This window comes from Falco naumanni, chromosome 9, assembly GCF_017639655.2.
Source record: "Falco naumanni isolate bFalNau1 chromosome 9, bFalNau1.pat, whole genome shotgun sequence".
Taxonomy (NCBI): domain Eukaryota; kingdom Metazoa; phylum Chordata; class Aves; order Falconiformes; family Falconidae; genus Falco; species Falco naumanni.
Genome location: NC_054062.1, coordinates 27,641,418 through 27,661,649, shown reverse-complemented (window position 1 = coordinate 27,661,649; position 20,232 = coordinate 27,641,418). Strand labels below are relative to the sequence as shown.

The following is a 20,232-nucleotide window of genomic DNA, read 5'->3' as shown; positions in this document are numbered from 1 at the left end:
AGGAGGTGGCTTTCAAATGGAAGATTTCCTGTAGCATAAAAAGAAGATGCGTTTCAGAGTAGGAGTTCTGACTTCAAAAACAGGAGACTTGTGAATCTTTGAAATATGGGAAAAAATAAGAACATATGAAATAACTTGTCATCTGTTTATTCTCAGCTAATGTAACTGAGGTTTAAAGGGGGTTGTATTTTCATCTTTCTGAAATAGGTTGAAGTTACAACTGTTCCTTTTTTTTTTTTCTTTTTCTTCTGAATTGTAGGATTTTTACACTCTACAGCAAGTCGTTACCACTTGATCTGGCCTGTCGTGTCTGGGATGTTTTCTGTAGAGACGGGGAAGAATTTTTGTTTAGGACAGGATTAGGTATCCTTCGATTATATGAAGATATTCTCCTGCAGATGGACTTTATTCATATAGCACAGTTTCTAACAAAACTTCCAGAAGACATTACATCAGAAAAGCTTTTTAGTTGTATTGCAGCTATTCAGATGCAGAATAGTAACAAAAAATGGGCACAGGTGAGTTTTTCTTGGAGATATATATATATATTCACATATATAAAAAACCAGACATGCCACCATGTGAGTATATGGGGCACTTAATGACTACTTTATGCTGCATGTCTGGCTTCTGAGCAATGGGCACTTCCTTTCTAGTGTCTTATTTTAGAAACTTATCTCCATGCTAATATTGTGGTGGTTAATATTGATCCCTTTTATAAGGCAGACTTTTTAATATTCCTTAAATAATTTACTTTTCCAGGTGTTTGCCTCACTAATGAAGGACAACAAAGAAGGGGACAAGAACCACAGCCCAGCACTGAAAAGCTAATGTAACATTGAGGTCAATTGAAAATGTGGAAAACCACTTGATGATGACAAAGGAGTTTTCACATCACTTCTATGTGGAAAAGCACTGTAGAAAGTGTGAGAATGAGGTGGGAAAATGACACAGCTCTCAGTGGAGTAATGAACTGATGGAATCTTCACCCTTTTGCCAGTATTAGCTTTTGTCGTGGGAAGATTTGTTTTCACACAGAATACTAAAACCTATGAAACTGAGAAGTCGGGGAGTTCATATTTAATACTTTAAAAGAATCAGCTCAATGCAATAAACATTTGTAATAACTTCTGTTGGTACTTTAAAAAAAATTTTGAGGCATAACTTTTTTTACAAATACCACAAAGGCACTTTTTTGGGTGGTGAGGGAAAGCTAAATCTTAAGGCCCCGAAACTGCTATCCAAACCAAATGCTTTGGTACAAATATTACCTCCAAAATTAACCATTTGAAAGTATTGAGGACCAAATAAGGCTGTTTGGTATGTTTATGTGCAAGATGGTTAAAATTTGGGAAGGGGTATTGTCTTTCTTGCTTGGGTTTTTTAAGTTGCAGCTTCATTCTTCAGTCTGGGCAAATGTAATTAACTCAGGAACTGTGGACATATTGTGCCCAAACCTGTCAGAGCAAAAATCATCTGAATTTTAAACAGTGGTAAGATCAGGGCTATTATTTTCAGAGCATACAGCTTTCAAAGAGAGTGGTGTTAAGCATTTGTTTTGGTGTATCAGTTGTGCATCTTATTAAAAATGGAGTGGGTATTCTGTGAGAGGGTTTTGCCACCAGAAGTTCTATTTTGTCAAGCCATTTCCAACTCAGAAGTACTTGCATGTAACGGTGAACACTAGAAACTGACACAGCTATCTGCAGACTTTGCGTGGTCAAAGGAGCAGCCACTTGTAACACTTCAGAATAATGGAGATACAGAATTGTTTTTGAAACTATCTTTTATTAGTGTGCAATACTGAAATCCAAAAGGCATCTGGTTGAGTGAATAATTCTTTTAACATCTTTAACTGTGAGACACAAGGTCATATTGAAAGTGTCAGGGCAGATGTTTTCGAACATTTCCAGTTCTCGAAGATGCTGTACCACAACTTGTGATTGTAGGGGATGGAAATCTGCAATGGATAGCACTGCAGGTGAGGAACACTTGCACTCTCTTGGTCCATTTTTGCTAATATTTAATGTAAATAAATTCCTTACATGTGGGTTTTTGTAACTGGTCCCTCTGTGGAAATCAAGTCAAAATTACCATTATGTATTTTTAGGTGCAGGAGGCTTCCAGGTGTCTGTTGTTTAAAAGCAGAGTCTACATAATTGGGGTAAAGATTTTAGTGTGGTGTAACTTACATTTACTATCTGATTTAAAAACTACATATATGCTACTCATAATATTACAATTTGAAATGTAAATGTCAGATTTTCTTAACTTATGTATTCACTACTTTAATTGGATCCAATTTGTCTTATATTTTTGTGTTATCTTGTACAGTTTTCTTACTTTTCAACTATAAATCTGTATATAACTGTAAATAGAAGGATCAAGCCTTCCTTTAAGACCACTAGTAACAAGTCCTGTGTAAATAAAACGTAAAGCGGGTGGCTCCGGTACTGCTTTGCGGATCCTCCGTGCCTCGCTGGGGAGCAGGGGGGCGGCAGGCCCGTACCGCCGGGGACGCCGCGTTCGGGGGCTGCCCGCGGCGCCGGCCGCGTCCCGGTTCGCTTTGTCCCGGCTACTTTTGTACCGGCTGTGTCCCGGCGGCGGCGGGGCGGGGCGGGGCGGAGGCCGGAGCATTGCAGTAACGGTGGGTGGGTTTACGGAGCGCAGGGCCTCCGCCGCCAGGGGGCGCTGTGGCGGGGGGGTTGGGGGGCTCGGCTCGGCTCCGCCCCCGAGCGCCGCTTCCGCCGCCGGCCGCAGCGCGCCGAGGGGCCGCCGCCATGAAGCCGGTGAGGCGCGGGGGGCTGGGGGCCGGGCGGGGCGGCGCTTCCCGGGCCTTCTGCTGCCCCGTGTGCTGCGGCGGCAGCAGCGTGGCGGCATGGCCGGCGATGCGCGGTCGGGGCCCGGGCCTCTGCCGCGGGCTCCTCGGGAGGGGGTCGCTTTCCTGTGCGGGCTCCAGCCCCCGGGCCGAGCGGGCTGGGCCGGGGGCGGGAGGGCGGTACAGAGCGGCGTGCCTGAAGGGCTGCGGCCCGCCCCGGACTAAGGCACGGAATGAGGAACGCTGAGGATTGTTCGTTCCGATGAGGGGCGCGGCAGCCCGCAGCGTGCCCTGCCCGGCGCTCGGCGTGGCGGCGGGGGGCACAGGCCGAGCCGACCCCCGGCAGGGCCGTTGCCGCCTGTCGCGGCCCTGGCTCGGGGGCCCCGTGTGCGGCGTAGGGGCACGCGTCGGTGTTCCTTGTCTCTGCAGCGCGCTCCCCGTAGGCAAAGCTACAATGGAGTTTAAAGGTGAACTGACAAAAATTCCAGGTTTGAGGAGCCCCACGCTTGGCCGCCTGCTGGAGGGCTACATCTTGCCTTACCGAGGTTCTGGTGCGGTGGCCCGTGGTCTCCCCGCGGCCCCTGCCTTCCCGCGCCCCTCGCTGGGTGAGCTGTGCTGGGGCCGCTTCCATGCTGAGCGCTCTCGGGAGGGGCTTGTGGTTTTGGCACGGAGCACCCGCATTGATCTGTGCCTCAGGGCTTTCCGTGAGCCCTCGTTCTTCTGAGCACTGTGGCCCGCTGAGCTCTGGAACCTGTAACACGTACGTAGCTTCTGCATCGTGCTGTTCTGAGCCTTGTACAGGCAGCCTTGGCTCGTCGGTACAGCAGCCGCCTCTCGTTATGGAGAGTTTGGGTCCGGAGAGGGCGAGAGCTTAGCATGGGGAAATGTGCTGCAGGAAGACACTCTTGTGCCAATACCTTAAGCTGCCTTAAATTACTGGTACAAGTACCAGTACCTTGTCATATGTTGGGTCAGAATGGCATCTTGAAGAAATGAGGTAGAGTGCTTTTGAGCACACAGGGCAAAGAACTGTGCCCTGACGATCTGTTTACCGTACTTAAAGTGTTTATGTGTCTAAAAGTGGTGGACATAGGGTTTAATAAAGAAGTTGCCAAAGAATGTTTCTGTAAAACATTCTTCACAGGCCTCAAAAATGTAATGTGGTTGGGTGACGTTGGAGCTAACTGATGCTACTATTTGGAAGAAACACATTCGGCCCTGATAGAAAAACGAATGTAATGAGATCAGAAAGAATGAAATAAATTCCACAAAGGCTATGAACATGTCAGTTACTTGTAGTTTTCTGTTTGTTTCCTAGAGAAAAAACACAAAACGAGTTCCAAGCTTTCGCAAGTTACTGAGAACTAGTAAAATAAAACTTGACAACAAATTAAAGAATAAACAGTTCAAGCAGCAGAGTGCTGCTAAGAAGTATCGAAAAGAACAAAAGAAGCTAAGGGAGGCTGTCAGAGATGCTATCTCTAGAAAACCTTTTCCATTGGAAGAGTGCAAGAAAAAGCAAGTTGGTAAGTGTTTGCTCGGAGTTATTTTTGTAAGCAAAAAGGTATGGGGGTTACTAAATATCCTACTGCTTCATGTTGTAAAATTATGTATCAAGAAAACAACATTTCATTTTCTGCGTACAAATAATTGTTGTCCTTGTTTAAAGAAAATAAAAAGGAGAATTATGAAAAATATAAAATGTAGCCATTCTGGCAACAGGATCTGTCAGCTGGAGATAGTAGAAATGTGTGTGCTCTGGTCATTATTGGATGACACAAAACACATGCAGAAGGTTGATGGGCTCCAGGTGGAAGTAAGCTGTAAAATGGTCTCACAGGTGTAGGCAGAGTTAGGTTTTCAAGTTTGAATATACATGCAGGATCTTAATCTTTACATACCATCTTCTAAAATAGCTGAAAAATGGAAAGAAGAGGAAGAAGAGGCTCTTCCGCTGGACATGATGGATGAAGATGACTTAAAATTAATGGAGGATTTGGCTCAAAAAGCATCCTTTTTAACCAGAGATCTTTCTTCTAAGTGAGTGGTGTCGTGTTGTCTGCTTTTCATGCTAATTCAGTTTTGTGTGGTTAATATGTAATTAATAGGTAATGTAATACAGATGTCAGGAGGTCACTTTCAGTCTGGTGTTTGTTTGCAGTTCCAGTTTAGTGTTTCCTTAGTCTGTCAGTACATTCAGTATTAATGTATTGATGTGTATCAGTATGTTCACCTTCAGGATACTATTTCTGCACAGTGTTCCTTCCCGTGAGGTCCTTGGCTGGGAGATGAGTAGCATTCATCAAACTGAAAGAAATGTTTTAATCTGTATAGAGTGTTCAGGACACTCCCTGGACATTGGGCCACTGTGTTTTCCATATTGCATTACAAACTGCTATAAAAAGACCCCACACAGTTCTGGAAGCTATGTCTGTTAAACCCATGCAACACCACAACATTCATACAAAAAATTTGTAACCAGTTTTCTGGAGCAAGGTGTTAGGTAGAGTTCGCAATGAAATACAAAGAAGGATAGTACTCTGAGTTGTAGAATTGTAGGTTTTTACAAATACAGTTCTACAGAGTAGTCTGGTTACACGATTGTTTGAAAATCTTGCCTTTTTTTATGAATGTGAAAAGAGACTCTATGCCTAACTGCTGTAGGGTAGTTTTAATTTTCCCTGCAAAGTTTTGTTTTCTTTACTTCTGGAGCGGTTGTTTCAGACTAAATGTTGAAATGAGCAAAAAGCATATTTTGTTCTTTTCAAGAAGAGAGAGCATTCTAGCTTTTTTTTGCTTTTTTTTCCTGCTAATTCCAGTACAAATGAATTTGTTAGTGCTCACTGTAGTTACTAATTAATAATTTAGTCTAGTTTGTAGGGAAAAAGTAGTAAAGTACTTTTTATTTCCAAAGTTGCAGTTGTGCTGTACTCTACTGTATGGTCTCTTGTAGCCACATTGCAAGTTCTTGAATTGAAAGAATTTTACTTTAAACCTTCCCCTCCTCCCAAACTAACTGGGTGTCATGCAAGTTTAAAGTCTTGCAAAACTCAAAATTTATCATGTGGGTTTATTTAGTGACATTTTTCAAGTTGCAGTTCTGCATGTCTTGTGTTCCTTTTGAGAGGGCATTTTTAGAATGGAAGAACACAACGGAAGGAGTTGCTCTTTCACCTGTTCTACTGTTACTAGTTTTTAGCTCCTTTCATAGTGTTCCCTTAAACTAGAGAATGTCTTTTTGATCTGTTTTACTCTCATCAACTGTAATCATTCTTAAAAACTTGTCAGATATTACCTCACTTACATATTACCCACTTCTGAATTACATGTTTGTAATAGCACAGACTAAATACTTAGCTTCTTGTATAACTATGCACAGGCTAGAAAGATATCCTGTGAAAGGGTGGTACACCACACTGGGTTATTTCTGTTACCCTTGGACAGTGGGGTGTGACGCAAGCTTTCCCAGTGAACGGAGTAGAAAAGTGATAGTAGTAGTGGTAAAAGTTAACATGGAGTAGGGATGCATAAAAACGTGCACGTACTGACCCACACATTACCACATCCTGGTTAAGCATTGCTTGGACGGCCAAGGCATGGCAAGGGAGAGTGAGGTTGTGGGACATCTTAAGCAGGACGTTGGACTGTTTGTCCAGCGAGAGGGTCCTGTGAGTTTGTCCGGTGAGAGGACTGCTCAGGGTTAAATGTTTAGTGAGGTTCAGCCCTGTCAGGGCACCTGCTCATGCAGTGGAGGAGCACAGTGGGGAGGGAGGCAGGTAAGGCAGCACTGTGGCTCAGGGGAGAGACAGGCTGTGATGAGATCCTCATGTTTTGCACCTTTCTATTTTACTTACTCTTTTCCAAAATGTTTAATATTTTAGGGCTGAAATCATGTTTCTGAAGGATGTTTGCCTTTACAAGCTTCACCTGATTTGTTCACTGTTGCCTGATTTTGAAAAGTCCCTGAGTCACTTAGTGCCATATGAATGGGAGCAGTGCTGTCTCAAAACCCATCAGCTAGTACTAGGGCTTCCAGATGCCTGGTATGACCCAGAATTTCCCTTGTTTTCACAGCAGTTGTATTTTCTTCATGCTCAACAGATCAGTCACAGACGTGCAGAATTCCTGTTCTAGTTGAGTAGTGTTTGGATACACAGGAAAGGTTTAATCTACGCGGGGACAGCAAGGCTGAAGCTGGTGCACTGTCCTTACAGTGCATGCATAGACTGATTGTGTCGTGTGCAGGGAATCTGAGTCTGGGATGTAAAACTACTTCTCATACAAGTGATTTTTACTTTCTGAAGCCTAGCAGTCCATGAGCCTGGAGCTTTCAGAGTCCTTCATGTGTCCGTAGTTGAAACTCTGCCCCTTATAACAGGAACACTGCTTTTGTTCTTTTAAGACAGACCACGTGGCTTCAGTAATGTGATTCTTCATCCCTAGCTTTTAGGTTTTTAATAAGATAAACAGGTAACACTTCATAGTGTGCCTGTACTATAAGCAGTTACACCATTTAATAATTTTTTTTATATAAATTCAGAATCAATAGAAGCATTTTACCTTTGCTTATTTCACACTTAGTTTCCTAGTGACTCATTGTCCTAAATTCAAAGATCCTATACAGATAAATATTAACATTCATTGATTAAGTGGTGACTAGTGCTGTCAATGGTGAACACACTCAAGCATACCATTTGGTAAGATCAGCCCTTATTTATTTTTCTAAGTGCAGACATTTAATCCTGCCAGTATACTGTCATACATGGTTCTTGTCTAGTTAGATGACTAGTTACTTTGCCTTGTATTTTTCAGTGAACCTGTTCATATCAAAAAACGAAAACATGAAAGTGTGATTGAAAAATATGAGAAGGTGCCAAGACGCATGCAGACTGAGCCAGAAAAAGAACTCATCCATCTGCTCCCCATCAAAGACAAGGGTGGCATTATTCCCCAAACTATGGAAAAGCCAGGTAAGACACAGATTCCAGAATAGGTGTAGTAGCCAAGATGTATATAATTTGTTCTTTTAAAATTCTACAGTGTTTGTTACATATGTGACACTAGATGCTCTTTTTTTGCAGCTCTCAATGTTGCAAAGGATGAAGAAGAGGATACAGAAGAAATGGAGGAAGCAGACGGTAATAAAACATCATGTTTGCTTTTTGTTGGGTTTTGGGTTTTTTTTGTTTTCAAATCACTGACATATCTGAAGACTACTTCACTGTTCCCTAAGGAAGTTTGTAATTTACATCCATTTTGTTTAGGGTGTTTTTTAATATATTCATTTTCCTATTGCCCCCAAAGCGTAACAACTATTCAGAGCTTGCTTTCTTACCTGTTAGGATCCCAGGGCCTGAGGAACAGCTGACTTCAGAATCTGTTTTTAAAATTACTTTGATTTTCACCTGGAACTGATGCTTACATGAAGCCCCTTATCAGTTGTGTCATCTTTGCTAGCGAGAAGGGAAATCTTGCTCTTACAAGATATACTCTTGAGTATATGCTGTGGTTCTGGTTTGACTACTCTGAGGTCATTTTGAAATGCCGTTCAGGACGCAGACTTGTGTAGGCTTTTGAGTGTCTGTCTATGAAATTTTTCAGTTAAAACACCAGAATACCAGGAAATTCAGATTTTCATTTGCAGTTTGCTATCCAGTTAAGTGTCATGTTCAAATAACAGTTGCAGTTGTAACTGCCACTTCTGGGTTGCTGTTCTCTAAATACAATCTGAAGTTGAGGGAAGACATGCTTGTAGGAAAATAATATGCAGAAAATACAAATAAAACAGTTGTGTTTTTTAAAAGAAAAAGCGAATGGCGAATAATTTGCTGCAAACTGCAGAGCACTGCAGTATCTTGGCACCATTGGGGTCATGTGTTGGGTTTATATGTTCCCACTGTACTTAGGGAATACCATTTGCAGATTCAAAAACATTTGATCTGTTTCTTTTTGCAAGCATGAGATTTTGGAGTAGAGCAAAAATTAATCTGGGTTAATATAGGCTCAGCAAGGTCATTCTTAGAACTTTCTTTACTGTGGAACTGCTTGTGTTACTCTTGTGTGGGGTTATCATGGTAGCCATCTGAAATGCAGTATCTAGAACTGTAGTTTGCAATATGGTATTTGTTAAGGGGCTTCCCTAGTGACCCTCTTTTCTAACTCTCACACCTTGTGTTAGACTCTACTGAAGAACCCCTGCCTGCTCTTACTCCTGAGGAGATGGCTGCTCAAAGGCGGCAAAAGCTGCAGGAAAGGAAGACGCACATAGCTGCCTTAGCATCTGCCATTCTCTCCGAGCCAGATGGCAATGTAGGTAGCATTTACTTAACGTGCGTGTATGTGTGCCTGTGCTGTGCAGTAAGTCAATAAATAAAGATCTGAAGTGACCAAACAACACCAAAAGCATAAAAACGCGTGAGCAGAACAAGGCAGAAGGTCGGTGTAGTATCACTTTTCAGTGAAACTGCTGCCATAGATTGGTACAGAGGAGTTGAATCAGGTAAAGATCCAGATGACTGTTCTGTTCAGGAATTATTTGTCCCTCTGAATACTAGTGGTTTTAGGAATAATACTGTCTGTGGTATTTCCTGTCCAAACAACCTTGTTCCTGAAGCATGATCCTTATTTAAGCTCAGATTTCAGGGTTGTATCTGATAGTTCTCAATGTTTCAGGATATGCTAGTAATTTTCTGTAATCCTGTGCAAGTTTGTAATAGCCAGGATAGTTTGAACATTCCTAAGATAAAAATTCTGTTGGGATATCTAGCATTTCTTGGCTCTTTGTGTAGTGCTAAGTAGAGTGTAAGTAACTGCTGAGTTAATGGCTTTCTCTTTCTACTATTTGAAAATGAGGCACGTTTCTTGTGGCAGGCTTGCTGAAATGTACGTTGTGCTTGTACATCGGTTTGTGGGTGATCTGCTGCTGACTTTGCCTCTTTTCTTAATCAGATTAAAAAATTGAAGGAGCTGCGTGCCATGTTGATGGAACAGGATCCTAACGTGGCTGTGATTGTTCGGAAGCTGGTCATGGTTTCTTTGATGGAGATATTCAAAGATATTGTGCCTTCTTACAAAATTCGGCCTCTCACTGAAGTAGAAAAGGCTACCAAGGTGAAATACCACGTTTCTTTATAGAATATGGAGTATTGTGGGGTCAAAAGTAGTTACACCAAACCTGGGTGACTTTCATCATAAACCTTGGAGTAAGACCGTGTTTTGTGTCACGCTGAAGAGAACTAGAAAGAAAGCAAATTATGCAACCTAACCACCGTGTGCCTAACCACCACAGATTTCTTTGAAATGTGTTTAATAATTTGCTGAACAAATGCAGAGTTTTCTGGAGCTTGTTTTTAAACAATTCCTTAGAAGGTTACTTGAATATAGGTAGTGCCATTTAGAGTCATGGCTTTAAATAACATCTAGTTGAAAATTTCACTTCAATCTCTATAAATGAGATAGGCCTAGTCAGAAAAGGCCCTCTGAGCACAAGAACATGTATAGAAATCTGTAGAAATATTTTTAATACATTTCTGGGAATGTCTGTCTAGAAAAAAAACTTACTTAGATATCTGATACTTGTTTTAAAACAAATTTTTTTCACCATTGGCTAATTTCAGGATTTAGATCTCCAGATAAAATTTAATTTGTATTATTTATAGGTTAAAAAAGAAACTCAGAAACTGAGAGAATTTGAAGAAGGCCTTGTGAGCCAGTATAAATTTTACTTGGAAAATCTGGAACAAACAATTAAAGGTACAGTCAACACTTTCTATCTTTTGTAGTAAATGCAGAATTGTTTGTGGCATACCTCCTCTGACTGAATGCTGCCAGCTGTCTTTGAAATAGTGCTTGCATGAAGTATGCAGGAGAATGCCTGCAGTAACTAAAAATGTAAAAATTTAGAAGCTCCTCTACATTCTGAACAGTAATAACTAAAAATAATATTTTGTGCAGATTGGAAACAAAGGAAGTTGAAGAAAAGCAATGTCATCTCATTAAAAGCATATAAAGGTCTAGCAGAGATAGCAGTGAAGTGTCTGTGTGAGCTCCTTGTGGCCCTACCCCACTTTAACTTCCACAATAACATTATTGTTCTCATTGTTCCGCTCATGAATGATTCATCAAAAATGGTGAGTGCTTTTATGATTAGGGGAAGAGTTCTTGTTTTGCATGAAAAATAATCTATTTCTGAGCTTTATTCCACAATATCCAGATCTTGTGGCCATATCTTTTCACTATTTTACAGGCTGTGTCCACTTCCTAATTAGTAAATACCATCAGTATTATCAATTAGCTGTTGTCATGGACTTAGCTTTACAGAATAATTTGTTTTAATTTACTTTTTCAGATCTCCGAACTGTGCTTTGAGGCAGTTAAGAAGCTCTTCAAACAAGACAAGTTGGGCTATGCTTCCCTTGGTGTAGTTAAGGTCATTTCTGGCCTTGTGAAGGGTAGAAATTACGATGTCAGACCTGAGGTAAGAGGCTTTCTGTTGTACTACATGATTTTCTTCTGTCAGTGGTTTAAAAGAAACCTGAAAGTTAAAGATAGTGCAGCGGCTGGCTACAAACATACAGCCTCCTTACTCTGTCAGAACACAGGCAGCCTAGGAGTGGGCTGAGTCAGAGGGTTAGAGAGGGAGGGAGGGATGGGATGGGGGAGGAGGAGATCAGATCCCCACAGAGGCGTGGGTTAAGTCAGGCAGGGAGACTTGAAATGAGAGAGGCAAATGGAGGAATGGATAGAAATGAACAGTATTGGGGAAGGAACAGAGAGGAGAGAGACAGGGATGAAGTAACAGGAAGGGGGTAAACAGAAGAACTTTTGACCAGCTGGAATGGAATTCAGGATTTCTTACCCTCTGTCATCTTTCATGCATTTATTTTATTTTACAATAGGTGTTAAAAGTATTTCTTCACTTGAGAATTAAGGAAGTAGAATTACAAAAAGATTCTGAAGACATTGCACCAAAGAAAAAGTTCATGACTTACAAAGAGAAAAGAAAAAATCTTTCAAGAATGCAAAGAAAGGTATGACCTGAGCTTTCTCAGGCTCTACTTCAGTGGCTTTATGCAGTTACTTGTTTTAGCAGTGATTGCACTTCTCCTGTTGCTGTTGTTAACTGTCAGCATCAATGATGAGTGTTTGCATTGTACTTGAACATTTATGAGGTTCTACAGAGATTTAATTACCTTCCTAATTTTTTTCTCTTTCTGGTGTTGGTAATACCTTTGCTTGTTTCTGTTAGGAAGGAGTATATCTAAGCTGGTTACCTTAGATATACTTAGTATCATCATATATAGATATACTTAGTAGCATCATAGGGTGACTTAAGCAACTCGCCACACAGATTTGTTGTCTGGGTATCTTTGGAACCTGGACATCCAGGCTCTTCAGAAGCATTTAATCTGTTGTCTTCAAATCAAATGTATGTTTTCAGTGGAAGAAAGCAGAAGAGAAACTGGAACGAGAACTCTTGGAAGCAGAAGCGTCAGAAAGTAAAGAAAAAAAACTGAAGCTGGTAAGTAATTCAGAGATTATTTTTCTATTTTTGCACAATATCAGCTTCTAACCCTTTTGTAACCAAGTGTCTCCCCTCCATCCCAACCTGTCAGCATTCCACACTATATCTAATTTTGGAAGCTTACAAATATTTTGCCTGTGCCAAAGGTCTAGGTTTTAGTAAACCAAGCCCTTTTGGTTTACCCAGGAAAGCCAACTTACCCATTCCGATTTCCTTCTGTCCTCTGCACAATAAGGTATTTGAATCCATTGTCATTCATGCTTCAGGTACCCTGTTCCGTATGACACTATGTAATGGCTGTTCCCAGCCTCTCGGACTGGCCTTTAGGCAAAAGAGGAGTGTGGCTATCATGGATGGACTGAGGGAAGAGAGGCTGTGTAGCTAGGAGAGTGTGAGGGGACAAAGTAGGGGGCAGGAGGGCAGGACTTGAGCTTTTCAGCATAAGAGCAGAGATAGCAGTCTTGGCACTTGGTTTGGAAGGCCTGAGTGCAGGCTTAGACAGAGAGAAGCATTTTCATTTCAGTTTAAGTGAAGTAGAAATACCCGTTTTCCATGCTTAAGTATTTTATTTCATTCTCTTTCCTTCAGCACACAGAGACCTTGAATATTGTATTTGTAACTTACTTTAGAATCTTGAAGAAGGCTCAGAAGTCTCCACTTTTGCCAGCCGTGCTAGAAGGTCTTGCAAAGTAAGAACCAAGTCCACCTTGTTTCATGTGTGTTAGAAAAGACATAAAGCACTGAAGGGATTTTTGGTTTTGAAAGGGATTTCTAAGCAGTGAGAGAAGATGGTCCCTGACAAATTTGTTGAAATTCTTTTATTTCTCTGCTGAAGTTTTCACCTAAAATAATTTCAATGTGATGTGTAATTTCCCATGATAGAATTGATGTGATGCAAACCCAGCAGGGTGTGATGTGATTCCATCATTTTGTCTGATTACTTCCTGAAGAACATGAGCATGTCTCTAGTGCTATAAGGATGCTGTGATTAGCAGTTGGGGGCTGAGTCATCCATGTATGTAAAGATAATAGATGTTCAGCATTTGATTTAGCTTTGATTTTAAGGTGCAGATTTTGGCTGTTCAGGATACTTTGAATTGAGTTTTCAGATGATGTCTATAGTTTAAAAATAAATATCTCTTTGATTCCAGGTTTGCTCATCTCATAAATGTGGAATTTTTTGATGACCTGTTGATTGTCCTTCATTCTCTTATTGCATCTGGGGTAAGTTGAGCTTACTTTTATTACGATTTCCTTAAAATTGTATTCTTTTGGGTACTTAATCAGTTTTGTGTTCTTAGGATTTAAGCTATCGTGAGAGTCTTCATTGCATTCTCAGTGCTTTTCATATACTCTCTGGTCAAGGTAAGAGATCTTTAAAAACAAACTTTTGTTTAATATTGTCTGATAAATTAACGGAGTAAATGTATTTATTTGGGATTACGTTAATAGGTGATGTCCTTAACATTGATCCAATGAAATTCTACACACATCTTTACAAGACACTGTTCAGCCTACATGCAGGTAACTCCAGATTCTTATTTTCAGTGCTTACCTAGATAATGTTTATTCTACTTGTTTGGTATCATAGCCTTAATGTAGTGTTAATAAACTACAGTTGTTTTAAGATACCCGAGTCCTGAAAATGTTACTGTCTGTTCGAATCTACTTTTTTCTGAAGTTGCACATTGCATTACTGCAATACAAATACTAGAAGTATTACTGCAATACATGGTAACAGGTTCTAATCACATCACATACTTGGCATTCCCTAATGAAGCGATCTCTGGTAAGTGTTTATCCCGTCCTCAGTTTAAGCTTTTTGACTCCTTATAATTGTTTCTTTCAGTGACAATTTAAAAATTGTCTATTTTTCCTTTGATTCTTTCTCTGATGGAGAAGAATCTCTGATTTTTCTAATGTAATTTAAAAAATAATTCCAATTCTGTTTTCTAAAACCTTCTGGTTTATATTTCTGATCTTTATAATTTTGACATTCTAATTTTATAATCTAAATTTTCTAATAATTCTAAGAAGCTAAATAGTTTATGAAATAATTATAAAATTCTAAATTAACATAATTTTAATTAACTTCATAAATGTGTATTCACTAAGGAGGAAGGATTGAGAGAAAACATTCTGCATGGGTAGAAGACTAAATCTTTGCATGATTATTAGATGATATAATGTTTAGGGTTATAACACTTAACTGCTTCTAATGTTTAGAAGTTTTTGATGGAACAAATAATTTCTTAGAAAAGAGCACAAAAAACAATGATACATTTTTTTTCTGTTCAAAGCCAGACTATTTTTTTACCAAAAAAGGATGGATGCTTATGGCTGTATTGCATTAGTGCTGTGTTTGAACTTCTTAGCTTTCATACTGTTTCTCAGGTTCCAGTGTGCAGTCAGTAGCAGAGTATTTAGCTGTATGTTCCTCGAAATGGTTATTAACTGTTTGTATGAAATTCTGCTTCTGAGGTCGTACCAATGATGATATAGGGATTGTGCTCCAGTGCCTCGATGTCATGTTTGCCAAGCGGAGAAAGCAAGTTTCCCAGCAGCGAGCTCTGGCTTTCCTAAAGCGACTTTCCACGCTTGCTCTTCATGTACTTCCAAATTCCAGTGTTGGGATCTTGGCAACAAACAGGATATTAATGCAAGTAAGTTTTACATGTTGGAATTTTTAGCTTACTGTTTAAAGGTTATTGAGTTTTTTCGACAAAATTATTTAATGTAAAATATTTTGAAGTATCTTAAGCAAGAATAATGAAAACAGAGTATCCTTAAATGCTGCTGAGACTGATTGTCACGGAATGAAACCAGAGCTTAACCATGTTATAATTGGATGTGTAACATAAGCAATTCAGTCTGGTTTTTTTACGTTGTAGACATTCCCAAAGATGGACCTCTTACTAGACAACGAATCTCAAGGCAGTGGAGTTTATCTCCCAGAACTAGATGAACCAGAGCATTGCAATGCTCAGAACACAGCTCTGTGGGAGCTGCATTTACTGCAGGTTAGTGCGCAACTGAGTGATTTGGGAAGTAAAAGTCAGCAGTAAACAGCTGCCAAATGTTTCTATGTTTTAGAAAAATAGACATTAGACATCATCAGGCTTACCAAATCTGGCACACATGAACCCATTCCATACAAAGAGGAAGAGCAGTGCGGTAGTACAGGGAAGGAATGAGCTCAAAAGGGAATGTGCATAGGTACCACACAGGATCTTACTGCAGGTTGCCTACTAAGACTCCTTTGGAGGCTTTTCCAATCTGCTAAGTTCCCTGGCAGTCCAGCCCTTCTCTGGGGAGTAGCTGACACCTTGATGTCTCATTCCAGCCAGGGTTTAGCGTCTGGGGAGGGCTTCCTCTGCTCTTCATCCTGCCTTCTGGGAGTAGAGTTAGATTAACCGTGGAGAGTTGTACTCACAGCCTGACGTACTAGTGAATAAATGTATGACTGGGTGTTCTCATTCATTTAGCCTCAGAAACTGACTGTTTTGGGATGCTCAGTTTCTCTGTCTAAAACAAAAGCAGAACCTTCCATCTTATTGAAATGGAAATAAGTGCGAGAATCCATGCATAAATACATTATCCCTCAGTCAACTGCCTTCTTTCTTCCTTTCTTTCAGAGACACTATCATCCAACAGTGCAGAAATTTGCAGTTCACCTTATTGCTGGAGCTCCAACTGAAGGCTCAGGAGCTCTTTCACTTGATTTGAGCCAAAGGTGAGTTACCAGAGAGTTCTGTTTATAAAAATAGTGCCCTGAAAGGAATCTGTTGCTCATACTTCACTAATGGAATCCCTAAAAATAATTATCCATGAAGTTAGAAGATTCTTCAGACTCAGTTCCTTTGTTGTTCTGCCAGTACAGAATACAGAATGTTGACAGTTTTTTTTTTTTTTTGCTTGCCTTTTTTTTTTCCCTTTTGAGGCTTGTTGCCAGGCTGTGACAAGGGTAAAAATCTCACAGTGCAGTGTGCTTTCTTCCCATGGGAGAAAAATGTCTGCATTTCCTCAGTAGCAGCCCTGATCTGAATATGGATCAGGATCACTGAACTGTGGCTGTCCAGTGTAAACTGGAAACCAGTTTGCAGCATAAGGTCCATCGTATGTTAAAACATAAGAAAAGCCATCCTGGTTCAGACTAAGGATCTAATTCAGCATCCTGTCTTCGGCAGTGGCTGGAAGCTGGTGCCTCGGAAGAGTAAAAACAGGGCAAGCACGTAAGAGAGACACTGTGAGCAGTGTGCTAGCTTCTGACTGGTTTGAGCCTGGTAGATTTCCTGAACCTCATACTGTTTTCTGTTTAGTACCTCTTAATGGAATTCTTTTTAGTGTCCCTTGTACCAAAGCACACGTTTTACAAATACGGCATTGTTTGGTAACGGTTCCATGAGTACACAGCTCATTACATTAAGACCTACCTGTTATTTTGAACCTGGTGCCAGCGTGCATTGTTTAACAGTCCCTGGTTCTTGCTCTGGGAAGTGAAATGAGCAGTCTGCTCCAAGACTCTTTCTGTGCCTCGTGTGGCTTGGTAGTCCTCTTTCATACTGCCCCTCCATCTGCTTTCTCTTCTGGCTGAAGGGATCTGGCCCAGACAGGAGATGTTCCATACTTTTCATCGTTGTTGCCTGTTGCTGAATTCAAGTGTTTAAAGATGAGGAAATTGGAGACTTGGATGCAATATTTGAGATGTGATCTGTGGATTTATAGTCTGATGTAACTATTTTTTATTCTGTTCTGTTTCTTTTGAACTCCAAACAGCACACACAATCCCATGAAAGTGTCTGTCGTAACAAGATTTTTTTCCTTATGTGATAGTAGTCAGCTCAGAGCCTGTTGTTTTTATATGAAGCTGAGATTGCTTTTCTCTGTTTTGTCTTTTTGCATACTACATTTCATTTGCCATTTTACTTTTGCCATTTTACTGACCATCTCATACAGCCTATCTGTTCTTTACAAGCAGTTCATTCTTACTACCACAAATAACCTGGTACTCTCCAGCTCTTCTTTGAGCGTGTTGAAAAACACAGGTCCTGGCACAGACCTTGGGGAAATCCACTGTTTCTTCCTGTCATTGCAAAAACTGATGGTAGACTCCTGTCCTCTGTTCCCTGTCTTTTAACCAGTTCTTTTCCCATGTTGTGGTCTTCCTTGTTCTCACACGGCTGCTTAGCTTTCATAAAACCCTTTGGTAAGGAACCGTTGGGAATTCTAGCACATTGTGTCAGCTAGATAACCTTTATCCACTTATCTTTTTTTTGTTGTTGTTTTTGTGTTACTTTTTCAAATATGTACAAGGCAGGCAGTGACTACTTGGAGCTCTGGCAAGCCAACAGAACAGTTTTCTTGTCTCCCATTTCTTCTGTCCTACAGCTGAGTATTTAGACACATTGTACTTGCTTTTACTTGCATTGTTTCCCAGCTGCTGGCTTCCAGCCTTTTCCAGGTGATGCTTGATACTCTGAAGAGTTCTCTTAAAGCGTGGTGGAGGGTGCGGATGGGGTGTGTGTGTCTCTTGGTTTGGTGTTTTTCACTGTGGTTTTTGTTGTAGGCCTGCTACAGAACTTTTTGAGGCATACAATACGAGAGGAATGACCTTTAATCCTCCTGTTGCATCAGTAACGCCCAGAAGAAAGGTACCGCCTCATCTCTGTGTCCTTTTTTAACTACATGATGTATCAGTACAACCTGTGTCTGCTGGCTCACTATGTATTTTCCCACTTGGGCTTTCTGGTTGCTGTACTTTGTGTCAAGTATTTTTTTTTTTTTTAGCTGGTATAAGATAGCTTTTGTTCCTTCTTTGTAGTCAGTGCTATGGGAAGTGGAGCTGTTCATACAGCATCAGTTAATGTAGCAAGGTGTTGTAGCTGTTGTTTTATTTACTGTTTACACTTTTCAGTGTTTCAGTGCAGATTTCTTGTCCCTCTTTTGTAATGATGAGCTAATGTTTGTTCAAAAGGCAGCAGTAAAAAGCCAGCTGTATTTCCCCGGTGTGGGTAGCTGGCAGGACAGTTGATTTCCAGAGCCTTTGACTTAGTATGTAGGAGGATACTGATCCCCATTAGTGTAGCTTTGTAGCTTAAAAGTGTAAATTAGAAGGGAACAAAGAGCTTGGTACTGAGAGGGGAAATGGGTGAACAATTTTTAGATCCTCAGCACTGGATGTGTTTGAGATGCCAGCCCCGTTGAATGTACAGTGAGGGGTGTGTCCTTTAAAGTGATAGTTTTCCTATTTCCTAATGAAAACATTAATCTTGTTAGTGCTTTCAAGTTTTAATGTAATGTCAGCTAAAGCCTGGTGAGCAGGGTTTTTTTTTCCATTTTAGAGAAGCAACTTCTGAAAATGTATTTGTACCTAGGAATTCTGTCCTTTTACAATGACTGCATGACATGTCTGTGCTGCTGGGGTGTTATATCAGCAGCTCTGGCAGAACAAGGCTGGGAACAGCAGGTAGAGTCCTGTGGAGTGCAAAAAAAAAAAAAAAAAAGAAAATGCACAAGTTCTTTAAGGTAGTAACAAAGGAAAGAGGAAGATAACGGAGAGAACAAACTGTCCGTAAGTGGTTATAATGGACATAACTGGGAAAATTACCCTGGAATCATTCCTAGTCTCTGGTTGTTTGGCTCATTTAGGGTAAAATTTAGATGCCGCCAAAATTTCTTATCTGTCCTGCATGCTTTCCTTTGTGTGCCGTGCTGCCATTGTCTGTCAGCACCTCCCCCCTGCTGACAGGAGCTCTGAATTAGAGTTCTCTTTCCCTGTGCACCACTAAAGAGGATCTCATTCGTCCTTGAGTCCACAGAATACTGGACTCTGCAAGTGTTAAGAGTTTAACAGGGAGGTGTAAATCATGTGCAGAGCACTAGGAAAGAGCGGAGGGCTCCAGATCTGGCTGCAGGCAGAAGGGCTCCCTGGAGGCAGGGTCAGGGCATTCCTTTCTGACTTTGCAGCCTCTACCACTACCATTATTACTTTCATTGGCCTTTTGCTCGGAGATGCTTGATTTATAAGGTGTGCTGAACAGGACACAGTCTGTAAGCGCCTTCAGAGCTGGAAGCTGTGGCTACGTGCGGTAGGCATTCTTCTAAAGCCCAGTTTACAACCAAACAAAAAAATCTTCACCAAAACCATGAGCTTGTGAAGGACTGCCTGACACCTTCGCTGCAGCCAAGTGAGTCTTACCGGCAGGCCAGGTACACTTGAGCTGCCAGTTCCATAGGTCTAGTCTAGACGACCAGGGGCACGGGAGAGGAACAGGACTGCTAATCTAAGCTATGCGTGGGAAACACATACTGGCCTTGTTTAGTAACGCAACTAATATTTTGTCATTTTCAGGATACATTCTCGCAAATGGGTTCATTTATAGATGAAGAGCTAAACAAACAGCTTCAACAACCCCTCAGTGAGACTGCTGTTCACAAACCCTTGGATTTTGCTAAACACCTGAAGATCTCATCCTTGTCGTAAATGGATCTATCAGTCATGTTCAGTTGGCTTCTTAACTATGGAGAAAGATGCTGAAAGGAATTTCCACTCATCATTGAAGGAATTCAAGTAGGCTTTTGTCTGAACATAGAAACACACAAAAACTGTAACAGCATTTTTTCACACAGAGTTAAAAGGCCTCTGCCGAATCGCCGAGCCGAGGTTCTCAGGGCTTGGGAACCACAGTCACATCAGTAATTTTAAAGGATACAAACCCAGGTCATTTAAAAATTGTTTGCAACCATAAATTAAAAGTATTTTTGTTTATATATTTTCTAATTTTTATAACAGAGGATAGACATCTGTATTTCTGAGAAATCACTGGGTTGTGTTGATAAATTAATAAATATTTTGGAAATTTTACCATGATGTTGACTTCTTTGATGTTTA

At 40.8% G+C, this 20,232-nt stretch overlaps 2 protein-coding genes across 5 annotated transcripts in view; both read left to right on the top strand.

Moving 5' to 3' along the window:
- Positions 1–2,442, top strand: part of TBC1D12 (TBC1 domain family member 12) — a 45,114-nt gene extending 42,672 nt beyond the window's left edge. For all 4 annotated transcript variants that reach the window (XM_040606869.1, XM_040606868.1, XM_040606867.1 and 1 more), the window contains 2 exons: positions 260–518; positions 763–2,442. In XM_040606869.1, coding sequence (XP_040462803.1) covers positions 260–518; positions 763–831 — 328 coding nt within the window. In that variant the 3' untranslated portion in view covers positions 832–2,442. The remainder of the gene's footprint in view (positions 1–259; positions 519–762) is intronic.
- Positions 2,443–2,742: 300 nt separating this feature from the next.
- On the top strand, positions 2,743–20,205 carry NOC3L (NOC3 like DNA replication regulator). Its single transcript, XM_040606045.1, has 21 exons — positions 2,743–2,789; positions 4,137–4,344; positions 4,735–4,858; positions 7,631–7,788; positions 7,900–7,956; positions 8,997–9,127; positions 9,767–9,928; positions 10,477–10,570; positions 10,772–10,947; positions 11,166–11,294; positions 11,716–11,847; positions 12,258–12,338; positions 12,930–13,030; positions 13,493–13,565; positions 13,643–13,706; positions 13,794–13,865; positions 14,823–15,004; positions 15,233–15,361; positions 15,977–16,074; positions 17,908–17,992; positions 19,693–20,205. Exons 1-21 carry the CDS (start codon positions 2,781–2,783, stop codon positions 19,822–19,824), a joined length of 2,397 nt encoding a protein of 798 aa, XP_040461979.1. The 5' UTR covers positions 2,743–2,780; the 3' UTR covers positions 19,825–20,205.
- Positions 20,206–20,232: the final 27 nt, after the last annotated feature.

Excerpts from the sequence above, each read along its gene's own strand:
- NOC3L (XM_040606045.1), top strand. Across the intron at positions 13,031-13,492 it reads GTGCTAGAAGGTCTTGCAAA|GTTTGCTCATCTCATAAATG; the intron begins GTAAGAACCAAG and ends CTTTGATTCCAG. Across the intron at positions 13,866-14,822 it reads ACTGTTCAGCCTACATGCAG|GTCGTACCAATGATGATATA; the intron begins GTAACTCCAGAT and ends TCTGCTTCTGAG.